Below are 12580 nucleotides of genomic sequence, written 5' to 3'. Positions count from 1 at the left end.
TATTATAAAATTGTTACTACTTTTTTTCTTTTCTTTTGTTTTTTTGAAGGAAAAAATGTTACTACTATAAACGTGTGGTGTGGTGGTCCTATGATATAAGTTCATATTATTATTATACTTCATCAAGGACAATGACAAAACGTGTGGTGATAAAAGTTCATAGTTTTATATTATATTAATTCAATAAGGACAAAGTCCAAAAACGTGTGGTGGTGGTGGTCATGTTTTTGGACAAAACACGAAGCAGCAAAGCAGAGGAACAGAAACGGCGACGACAATTACAATAAAAGCCATGAAATTAGAACCAAGAAGAAGGGAATGAAGCAGACGGCGGCGCCGGAAAAGGTGTGGTGGTGGAAAAGGGAGCAGCGAAAACACTACCTTTCTCTATTGATTCTCTAATTCTCATTCTTTTTTTCTTCTTTTTTTATGTGATTGGCCGCGTCGGTTTACACCAGAGCAGTGTCGGATCCTTGTCCGACCAAATGTTTTTTTTTTTGTTTTTGTTGGATACGGCAATATCCGCGTCTGACGTGAATCGTACTCGTGTCGTATGCGCGTCCGTATTGGAACCGCGTCTGAGACGTCGACACGGCGGATTTCAGCCGCGTATGTGCATCAGAGACTAATGCTCTAGGGTCTAGCTACTCTTTTTACTAAGGTATTACAACAGATTGCTCCATATTAGAAAACGAATTCTGCTCTTTACCCAAACAGTTTTGCTCAGTCCCAAAGTAAAATACATATATACCCCTACGCAACTTAACATACGCCAGTACAAACTGTACGTAACTTAAGTCAGGTAGTGTGATTTAAGTTACGCTAGTACAAAATATCACGTGACTTAACTCACCCAAGCTTTAACTCAAGCGTGAGTTAACTCACGCTGCTGCTGGTGCCATAACAGACTCACCAGAACTGACTAGCAGTGGCACTAGCTACTGTCTTGTTCCTTCATTCCCTGTTTACAGTACATGCATTCATTGATTCAACCAAAACTCATAATTTAGAGAACATGCATTCATTCAATAATAATTTAGAAATGCAATTTTAACGAAAATTAACGCAAATGTCATAAAGAGGCGCAACCGCGCAAATGTAAATATCATACAGCCAGTTGCTAGACCTAAATGTAAATACCAAAAAGTCGAGAAAAATACTACAAATATCCAAAAAGTCATAAAATGTAGTCATAAAATAAGACACTACTGGTCCTCCTGTGGACTCCTAGACCTCCTCCTCGGAACCTACTGATGGTCAAACACGCTATAATCGGTCCGGAGGCCCTCCAAAATGCCAAGAAGAGTGGATTTGAAACCACCTCTGGAATCCCCATCGCATGCTCCGCTCTGTCTCTCATGCTGGTGATGACCTGCAATGGATCGGGAGGATGTCTGGCCCACTCCTGGTCAACAAGAATATCCTGGTAGACATGTCTCGGCATGATAATATCAGGCTCTAGAGCAGGGTTGACGATGAGAGGATGGGACACACGGTAGAACCACTTGACGTACCTATCTGAATGCTTCCAAGGCTAGTCGTCTGGGACCTGGGCACCCCTCTGGTGGTGGGGAACGACATGCAGAGCAAACTCCAAGGTAGTGTCTATCTGGTGTCTTGCGAGCCTTTAAGGACGCAGCAAGAGACCTCTCAATTCGCTCTGCACTCAGTCCCATGATCTCACTTGCATCTCTTGATGAAGCCATGTGTCTCAGCTCTTCTTCTCTGCTTGCTTCTCAATTCTCAGTTCCTTGTTCTTCTTTTGTAAAATTTGGTCGATTTTGAGGGGCTTGCCAAACTGAACACATAGATGATTTATTTATAATACTGTTGAGATTATTTTTTATGAAGCCTTTGAGTAGCTTGACTTAAAAGTTGAACATGGTTGGCCAGTTGGCCTGTATCAATGAATGCAGACCGTACAATAATACTACTTTGTGTTATCACCTAAAAAAAAACTATTTTGTGATGAAAATGGTAGTGATAATAAATATAAAAAAAATAAAAATGATGAAAGTGTCTGCAGTGCTATTGGTAGGGATGCGAAAGCGGGCCTAAATCACACTAACAACAATTAAAATATTGACTAAATCAAATAAGTGTGAAATTTGAAATGACAAAAGTACAACAAGTTTGTGTGGATTAAAGAAACGTCTTGAGATGATGAGAGATAAGGCTGTGTGAATGAAAAAAATTAAAAGAATACAATAAGGAGCACATGGAAATCAAAGGATTCTTAGGGGAATAATTAAAACAAAAACACAGAAGACCAAGACTTGGTTGTTCTTTTTATATTGAACATGTATATTATCATTGTGGTACTAATTCTATCCTGCTTTTTAGTTGTAGTACATATCCTGAAAACCTGTCCTCTTTGGACCATTGCATCTAAACGGAATCAAAGACATTCGTCAACAAATATTGACTAATGCCATGAAGCACGGACTCGGACACAGACACGGGACACGACACGGACACGGGACACGGCTAATCTAGAAAAACCCAGGACACAAACACGACTATATATATTTTACATGTTAATAAAATAAAAAATTTATGATCACAATTTAACTATAAAAGGAAAAGCAAAATTTATGTTTATTTTGTGTAACAAAATGATGAGTTAACGCACGCAAGCTTTAAATCAAGCGTGAGTTAACTCACGCTGCTGCTAGTGCCAGAACAGACTCACCAGAACAGACTGACAGTGGCACTAGCTAATGTCTTGTTCCTTCATTCCTTGTTTACAGTACATGTATTCATTGATTCAACCAAAACTCATAATTTAGAGAACATGCATTCATTCAATAATAATTTAGAAATGCAATTTTAACGAAAATTAACGTAAATGTCATAAAGAGGCGCAACCACGCAAATGTAAATATCATACAGTCAGTTGCTAGACCTAAATGAAAATACCAAAAAGTCGAGAAAAATACTACAAATATCCAAAAAGTCATAAAATGTAGTCCTAAAATAAGACGCTATTGGTCCTCCTGTGGACTCCTAGACCTCTTCCTCGGAACCTGCTGATGGTCAAACACGCTATAATCGGTCTGGAGGCCCTCCAAAATGCCAAAGAAGAGTGGATTTGAAACCACCTCTGGAATCCCCATCGCATGCTCCACTCTGTCTCTCATGCTGGTGATGACCTGCAATGGATCGGGAGGATGTCTGGCCCACTCCTAGTCAACAAGAATATCCTGGTAGATAGGTCTCGGCATGACAATATCAGGCTCTGGAGCAGGGTTGACGATGAGAGGATGGGACACACGGTAGAACCACCTGACATACCTATCTGAATGCTTCCAAGGCTCGTCGTCTGGGACCTGGGCACCCCTCTGGTGATGGGGAACGACATGCAGAGCAAACTCCAAGAAGGCAGCAGCCACATCTGCTGGGGCAAGAGGCATAACCGTAGTAGGAGGTCGGGGAACCTTCTGAACATGTCCGTACTACCTCAGCACCCGCTCCGGCATGTGACACATCATCCTCTGTCTGTCGGCCGTGATCCATCCGGAGTACCAGCACATGTCCTGAAAAGGCGTCACGTCTCGTCGGTGCTCGTACGGCCTCCAGGTGACATGACAATGCTCTATCGAGTCGAACAAGCCTCTGAATTGGTCAGCATCAGCAACCCCCCTTTTAGGTTTCCATCTACCCACATACAGGTCCTCCCGGTCATAATCTACATATTTGGACCTCGGAACCACATGTCTGAAGTGAGCTATAACCCATCCCTGCAAACACAAAGAGACAAATCTATATCACCACACGAGGTTCATACAAGAAACTATACATTTACGTTTAACTTAAAAAAAGAAGAAAAAATATATTACCACAAGCAAGCTCATGTAACCACCAACTGAGCCAACATTTGAGTCTGAGGTAAGATTCAGCTGCTCATACAAGAATGCAAGTCCCATCGCGCCCCATGACCACGTGCCTATGTGATCCAAATCCCGGATCGCAAGCATCCACAACAGACTAACGATTTTTCTGTTCTTGCTGGTAAAAAGGGTGTAGCCAAGCAAGAGCAACAAGAACGCCTTGACACAGGCGGGCCTAATACGACTCAGCTCCTGCTCCTCCTCCTCTGATAAATCCTCCCCCAGCAAATGGTCACACCTGTTTAACAGGTGGTCATAACGGTCTTTCAGGGCCGTGTAAGAGACAGATGCACCAAAATCAGTCACATACCCAACCGCATCCTCCACCGAAAACAACAGGTGGGTCACCAGCATATCCATAGCATGGTCATGATCTAAATCCTCCTCATGAATGAGCCGTCCAACGACGGGGATGCCTAGGAGATAAGCAACATCATCCAGTGTGATGGTCATCTCCCCAATAGGCAGATGGAAGCTGCTGGTCTCCTGATGCCATCTCTCAGTCATGGCACACACTAAACCGTGGGAGATGTTGTCGTACCCACTCAGAAGGAGGGGCCTTAGACCCGATCTATCAACCGGTTCCCAGAACCAAGGGTTAGCATCTACCGGCAACAGAAGGGACAAGGCAGAAAGCTTCAATTTCCTCCCGTGCGAGATGCCTTTCATCTTACGATGCACTTGCAACTGAAATACAAAAAAAAATAATTAAATATGTAAAATAAACATGAAATAATAAACTATAAATATTCTACGTAAAAAAACATGAAATATTAAACTATATATATTCTACGTAACATAAACTTTGACATAATAATAAACTATATATATTCTATGCAACATAAACTTTGACATAATAATAAACTATATATATTCTACGTTAAAAATAAATAAATTATACTTAAATATGTAAAATAAGCATGACATATTCTACGTAGTTATACTTAAATTAAATAAACATAACATATTATACATAAAATAAACTTCACATAATAGTAAAATATCATTAAATTAAATAAAGCAATTTATACTTACTGATTTATCATTCCAAAGCTTTCATGCCACGTGTTTATCGAAGTTCGGTAAAAGTGACACCTCGTAAGGCCCCCCTAGAAAGCCCCCATCCTCGTCCTCCATAACAGGCTCTGCATGCTGCTGCTCAGGATCCTGCTCAGGATGCTGCTGCTGAGGAGGCTGCTCAAGATGCTGCTGCTGAGGAGGGTCGACAAACTGATGCTCAGGCTGATACCCCTCGTGAAACTGAGGGTGATACTCATACCCCTCCTGATAGTGATAACCCGGCTGAAATCCAGTCTGCTCCTGATAATGCTGATCCTGATAAGCCAGCTCCTGAAACTGATGCTGATACTGTGGCGGGTCCACAATCTGGGATGCACCCGTTTGTGACATCGATCCCCCCACAACATCAACAGTAGCAAGACTCGTGGCCCCCACTCTCCCTCGACCTCGACCCTCCGGAGGTTGTAGTGCTTGCTTCTCCCTACGTGCACTACTAGTAGGGGCCATCCTCCCTAACCTAAGTCTATCAGGCCTCTCCTACTCAAACATATCTGCATAAAAATAAAAAAAATATTTAACACATTTTCACATATTTTCGACAGCAACACAAGTGTAATCTTTAACAATACAACAACAACACTATAATGTCGACAGTGTCATTTGAATCCATAAACTACCACATTGCAGTCAAATTAACTATAATCAACATTAACAAATATAACTCTAACTAATTACATCATTAACAATCCAATAAAACAAAAAAATTATCATTGAGACATTTTACCGAACACGTAGTGTGCAATTTTCAAACAACTATGTAATCTACCATTTTCGAAACCCTAAACTACCACATTGTACCCTAAACAACATCTAAACAACAATTCCTAAGTTAAATCATCACTAACAATCATAATCTTTAACATGGAAGACAATTTTTTAAAAACCTAAAAATGTTAATTTTCTACAAAAATTCGAAAATTTCAATCAAAATAATGCAAAGAACTAGTATAATAATCACTTACTTGATAATGTGGACAAAATTTGGTTTGATTGGCGCAAGAATGGTGAAATTTGGATTTGGGGGTGAAAATCCCGATTTTTGAAAAGTTGAGAAATGGAGGAATGGAGGTTCTGTGTTGCTGTTAATTGACTTAAGTAACGCTGCGCAACTTAAGTCACGCTGCGCTACTTAAGTTACGTTAAAGTTATAACTAGCGCAAGTTAACTCACACTACGTGAGTTAACATGCGTAAGGGTATATATGTATTTTACTTTGGGATGACTGAGCAAAACTGTTTGGGTAAAAAGCAGAATTCTTAGAAAACAGTCCACTTTCTTAACATATCATGCTTGGCCCAAAGCAAAACACATAACACATAAGGACACCAACTACTTATGCCCACTAAATCTGACTCTTGATCGGCTTAGGACTCGGGACTCAGAGGTCTTGAAGTAAATCTACTACCATGCTAATGTGATACCACAATGTAACACCTAATTTTTAAATAGAAAAGGTGCAATTTTTTTTATCCTTTTTAAAACAACTCAAAATCTTGAGATAAATAATTCCAAAATCATCTTAAATTTAAAATAAGAGTAAATAATTATTTCGAAACATTTTTCACAATAATCAAATGCCACATCCTTTATTATAAAAGCTAGACTTGGTTAGCAAACATGTTGCCCTAATTTGCCCTAATCCCTAGCATTTTCCCTCCTAAACATGCTAATCTAATCTCACCCATTGATTCGATCTCTATTCTCAAATTCCTCATTTTCTCTCATATAACTTAGTTAATGCTGATTGAAAACGAATAACACACTTTTAATGCAATTGAAAATGAATAACACACTTTTAATGGCAATTGAAAACGTAGTTAATGTCAATCCTTTATTATAAAAGCTAGACTTGATGAGCTAGCATGCTTGCCCTAATCCCTTGCATTTTTCCCTCCTAAGCATGTAATTATTCATAATCTAATCTTCCAACCACACACTTAATCACAACCATTGATTCAAACTCTATTTTCAAACTCCTCGCTTTCTCTCTCATACAGAAACGTCATAATGACAATTGAAAACAGTGCTAATCATCCTCATGATGGCAATTGAAAACACGTATTAATGCTAATCAACTCAGTCAACCACTCCCTTCATCTCAGCCGTAGATCTCATAACCTTTCATGTATTAATGTTAATCAACTCAGTCAACCACCCCCTACATCTCAGTCGTAGATCTCATAACCTTTCATGTATATTAACAATTTCATTCCCATTATCCTCTCTGCCATCATTTTTACGTTAAAACAGTTTAGACTTAACAATGGAAAGTGATGCATAAACTCACTTAGCCTTGCACTGCTTGAAGGGTACAAATAACACAACAAAATCTAACCATGTTTCATATCCTTTCTTGATCTCTTATGTTTTGTTTCATATATATTTTCAACTTGCACTAATTTCTTTGAATCTTTGATCTTTTCCAGCTCCATTAGATCCAAATCCTATAACTGATTTGGACAAGTTTGTTAACAGATTGCGAGTTCAATATAGAACTCTTCGACTTGAGTTCCGTGTAACATATGTGAGTGCAAGATTACTGATATTGTGTTTTTATAAACGCGACATTTCAAATTAAAGTTCATTTGATCATTTTTATCACTTACAAATTTTGGATATATATGTTTTCCAAGGTGCACTTATGTTCCCAAAAACCTTTGTCTCTGATTTTGGTGCATCACTAGGTGATTACGCAACTTTTATCGACCCTTACAACAACCAGGACGTGTTGTGGATCCTCCTCTTTTTATTCCTTCTATGAAATTTGAAATTGAGAAAACTATCGTGCCAGCCTTTGCATATGAAGGTGTTCCGATCACAAGTGAAATCCTCTCATTCCATCATGATGAGAGTAATTTTTAAATCTGGTGGGAGAAGGATTTGACTGAATTTGATGTCACTTCTGGATGTATGGTATAATGTTTTTGTATGACATTGCTTTTTTTTGGGTCATTTCTATTACAATATATAAAAAATTGTTTTTAACGTAGTAATTCTTTTGCAGATGCTTATTTACCAGGGCCTGTGTGATTTAATTATCGAGAAAAAGATCACTTCATTGACATTGATTGATGATTGTGGAAACAAGTGGAATTGCATCACTGTATTTGGAACCAGGCCACATCACCACATCAAGCTTGGTGGAGGATGGAAAAGAATGGTACAGGCGCGCAAACTTAAGGAAGGTGTCATGGTTAAAGTTGGGTTTCCACATGCTGCCTTGAACGACACCATCTACATTCAAGTCAAGCGCCCAACTATCGTGAGAGTTTGATGTCTGCAATGCAATTGATGGAGTGCAGTTTTTAGGGTTTATATTTTTAGATCCATTTTGATGTTTTTGAATTTTCTTTACATTTTAATGCAATTTATGGTTTTATCTTTCCAGTTTAATGTGCTCTCTTTTGATTTCAATGCAATTAAAAGTTTTATCTTTTCAGTTTAATGTGCTCTCTTTTATTTTCAATGCAATTTATGGTTTTAAAATGTTTCTTCGTTTGAATATTGAGCTTAAATGTAATTTATGGATGATTGTTTACTAGCAATTAATATTGTACCATAATCCTTCATGGAGCCAAAATCATGGTTTTAAAATGTTTCTTCGTTTGACTATTGAGCTTAAATGCAAGTTATGGATGATTGTTTACCGGTAAGACACAAATTATCCAAATCATTGCACAATTTATGGATGTGCTTGATTGTCGTGAATGTGCTTGATTATAGTTTAACATGTTAATGGATAATGGTAACTTAAATATCAATTGTTAAAGAATATGGGTCTTCAACTCTAATAGACCCGTGCGATAGCACGAGTCAAGAGTCTAGTTTTACAAAGAATTCTAGACATTGAGTTTTCAACTTCAAATCATACACCTGGAAAAAAACATAAAATAGTGTATAAGTTTTCTTTTCTCATGCCAGTATCATTACACATAAGACTCTAGAAGAAAAACATCTAAGATGATCCTTAGCTGTTGGAGATTGATATTTTTTTTGTTTTGTTAATTATTTACTATTGCTTTTTTCTGTCATAGGTCATAATTAGATTGTTGCTTGTTTCAGTATAAATGTCATAATTAGATTGTTGCTTATTTAGTAAGTAAAACAATCCCTAGGTAATGATGTCTCTGTCCTTATGTAATGATGTCTAGTGTTTTTAGGTAATGATGATTAATGTTTAGAGTAAGATTTGCTGCAGATTTTATTTTCTATCTTACCAGCAAGCTTATGGTTTTGGCTCTATATATTTGTAGTGTATGCTTCAGTTTCATGTATCAAAGTATCTTAGATTTTTACTTTGTTCTCAAAACTTTATTGTCTTCTCTAATTTTTTTGGTTTTTCTTCCTTCTTCTCCACCATTTTTACATTTAGGTCCTTTTTTCTACAGGACTGCACTTTCACTCTTTCGTGAAATTCATCACCAACTTGAGAAGTTGAAAATTGAGGTACATCTCATCCTTGGCCTTTTTTTTCTTTTTTTTTATTGTCATAGAATTTTCAACTGAACTATTAGGTTTGCCTTATCTCTTTTCAATGTTAGATTTTTGTTTTTCTCATTACAGCCTATATTATTTATTAGGTTTGGTGCGTTAGCATATTATGTTTTTATATTGTGTCTAATTCATCTGTGACATTCTTTATAGTCTTTTCAGGTTGTTTAACCTTCGAACTTGTTTTGATCCTATGTTGTGTAATTTTATCTAAAAATGAACAAAAAATAAATAAAACAAAAAATTAAGAGACAATGACCTTGAAAAGAAGTTCCCTTTTGCCTGTATGTTACAGTTCTCATTTTGCATATCTAGCTCCTTCTATAATAAACAATGACCTTGAAAAAAAGGGACAACTAGGAATGATAGTTTGGGAAGTAACTTGGATCAGGACCTGTAGTTTTGTTCACATGATTTGCAAACCGATGATCGAATAAGCAATTCACGTACCAGAATATCGTATGTATTTAGAAGTGATGTTTTAAACCTCACTTGTGAAAAGTACATGGGTGAATTTAAAAGTGATTTAAAATATTTATATGCCTTATATTTTAACAATGGTGTTTGAAATAAAAATGAGAGGTATTTTTTTTTTTTGTTGTAAACTTATGAAGATAGTTGAATAAATTTCATTTTAAAAATAGTGCACATCATCTTCTTGTTAGCTATGAAGTCTAGATACTTCTTGTTTTATGCAATTCTGTTTTCTTAATTTGCCACCCAGGTTCTTTGTCCGTCTACAGATTTGCTCCAGTTGTGGAGTTGCGTAGCTCTTTCTCATTGTTTGTTCTGTTTCTGTTGTTCTTGCTACTTAATTTTTTTGCATCTGCTTCATTGCTTTGGTTTGCATTGTGAAAAGATATTCCACCTTGATATGGTGTGTGTTGTGAGGATTTTCCTTTTTCTTTTCTTTATCTTGCCTCTTGCCATTGAAGTTATGCAGCAACACTCCTTCGAGAGAGTGCGAGTGGAGTAGTGGACCCTCAGATTAGTCAGTCTTTGAGCCGGATAACGATTTTTCTAGGAGTCGAGTTGAGTGTGAATTCAATCCAACTTTACGATGAAATTAGGCAAAGACGCAGCAGAAATGTTGTTTTAAATGGAGAAGCTGAGTTTTTGGTTTTTTTAGGGTTTTAATTAAGAAAATTGCTTTTCTGACATCAAAAAGTTCCTAAAAACACATGGAAAGTACGAAATTTCCCCAAGCGATAGTTAACTACCCCTAACTCCTAGCTGCAGTTAACTACAACTAGTTTTGCTGCACTTAAGTGCAGTTCTTGGAAGAGAATCAATTGTGATTTTACGCGTTTCTGTCGAAAAATAAAAAAAAATCAAAACTTATTTAGAATGCTACGAAACTTTACATACCTCTATATGTATTTTTATAGAGCTGTCTGCAAAAAAATCAACTCAAAATTCAATTTCTAGGTCGATGTTTTGATGTTTTGGTTTTTTGAGTTTTTGGCTCATTAAAAATTCATATTTAGTCCATCCGTTGTCGGAAAATTCTAATTTTTTGTGGGAAATTTTTTTTATGGCCTTAACATGTGTGGAAAAAATACTGAAAAAATTCAACCTTTATATCACTTTTCCTGATGTGCAGTTGGAAAAATATTGTGATTTTACGTGTTTCAGTAAAAAATTCAAAATAAACTGAGGCTTGTCGAAATACTACGTAAATTTGCAGATCCTTTATATGTATTTTTATAGAGGTGTCATCAAAAAAACAGCTCAAAATTCAATTTCTAGGCTGATGTTTTGGTGTCTTGAGTTTTATGCGCGTTAAAAATTCATATTTCATCCGTCAAATGTCGAAAAATTCAAATTTTTTGTGGGAGATGTTCTTTTTCATGGGAAATGTTAAAAAATTGAGACTTAGTCGGAATGCTACAAAACTTTATAGACACCTCTATAAAAATACATATAGAGGATTTGCAAAGTTCCGTAGCATTTTGAATAAGGTTTGATTTATTTTTTATTGTTTTGACTGAAACGCGCAAAATCATAATTGATGCTCTGCCAGGAACCGAACTTAAGTGCAGATGAGTCAGCGGTAGTTAACTGTAGCTGGGAGCTAGCCAACAGTACTTAACTGCAGTTGGGAGTCAGCGGTAGTTAACTGCCGCCAGAAAGATTGAACGGTAGTTAACTACCGTTTGGGCAATTCTGAAATTTCCATGTGTTTTTAGGAACTTATTGAATCAAAAAAGCAATTTTCTTTAATTAATTGTTCAAATAAAATGTGTTTATTTCTTTGGGTTTAGTGAATGATGGGCCTCTTAGAAAAAAATAGAAAATTGCTTTTCTAACATAGAATACTTCCTATTGACACAAGTAAATGACGATTTTACCCCCAGCGGCAGTTAACAACCGCTCAATGACACGCCGGCCGTTAACTGCCGCTACGTGCTTGATTAGTTTTCAGACCCTCATTTTCATTTTCCAGTGTCTTTCCTAAACAATTTTAACTTTCATTTTCATTTTCATTTTCATCTAAGATTTTCATCAAATAACCAATTGGAAATTCTTCTAAAAATTTTATCTAATAACCAATTGATATCTAAACATATTCATCCAATATTTAACAGGAACATGGTAAAATTAAAACAATAGAATGTATTATAAAATGTACGTACATATATGTCATATAAATAGGAAAATGTACAGAACATGTCATAATAGTACATGAACCGTGATAATATTCCTAAAGGCTTAGAAGCCCTCCAGAAAGGCTCTAAGACCTCCAGAAAGGCTCTAAGACCTCTAAAAAGGGCTCAGGCGCCCTCAGGAAGGGCTCCTGAGACTCTGGCGCGCTTGCCTTAAGGCACCGTCCTTCTAAGCTTCTAGAAACCTCTAGAAACCGCCTAAAATACACAAATACCCCTGTTGCTTGGGAACCAAGCAACCAAAACCCAAGCCCATGACAGGCTATAAATACCTCTCTTGAGAGCATTTTCAAGGGATCTAATCCTCAGTCTAAACCCTAATAAACTATTCGTAACCCTAGAATCCTTACCGTACTTTTTGCAAGTACAGTTGGCGCCGTCTGTGGGAATCTCGGTAAAACTAACCTAGGCCACACCTCATCGGCGGCGGAACCGCCGCCACTCAATCCAAAA

The 12580-nt window shown here is 37.1% G+C and overlaps 2 protein-coding genes across 2 annotated transcripts in view; one reads left to right on the top strand and one right to left on the bottom strand.

Moving 5' to 3' along the window:
* Positions 1-3987: 3987 nt before the first annotated feature.
* Positions 3988-5417, bottom strand: LOC146939274 (uncharacterized). The gene is made up of 3 exons (XM_085749751.1): positions 4986-5417; positions 4056-4577; positions 3988-4008 (listed from the first exon to the last, which is right to left on the bottom strand). Exons 1-3 carry the CDS (start codon positions 5415-5417, stop codon positions 3988-3990), a joined length of 975 nt encoding a protein of 324 aa, XP_085605877.1.
* A 3975-nt stretch (positions 5418-9392) lies between these two features.
* Positions 9393-12580, top strand: part of LOC146939272 (senescence-associated carboxylesterase 101-like) — a 30809-nt gene continuing 27621 nt past the window's right edge. The window contains exon 1 of the mRNA XM_085753016.1: positions 9393-9416. The gene's annotated coding sequence lies outside the window, so the exon portion shown is untranslated. The remainder of the gene's footprint in view (positions 9417-12580) is intronic.

This window comes from Medicago sativa, chromosome 3, assembly GCF_051527215.1.
Source record: "Medicago sativa cultivar Bolivia chromosome 3, Bolivia_mono, whole genome shotgun sequence".
NCBI lineage: Eukaryota > Viridiplantae > Streptophyta > Magnoliopsida > Fabales > Fabaceae > Medicago > Medicago sativa.
This window is presented reverse-complemented; position numbering and strand designations above follow the sequence as displayed.

Excerpts from the sequence above, each read along its gene's own strand:
- LOC146939274 (XM_085749751.1), bottom strand. The coding sequence starts at position 5,417 with ATGGCCCCTACTAGTAGTGCACGTAGGGAGAAGCAAGCACTACAACCT. Across the intron at positions 4,578-4,985 it reads TTCTAGGGGGGCCTTACGAG|TTGCAAGTGCATCGTAAGAT; the intron begins GTGTCACTTTTA and ends TTTGTATTTCAG. Across the intron at positions 4,009-4,055 it reads GTCGTATTAGGCCCGCCTGT|CAAGAACAGAAAAATCGTTA; the intron begins GTCAAGGCGTTC and ends CCTTTTTACCAG.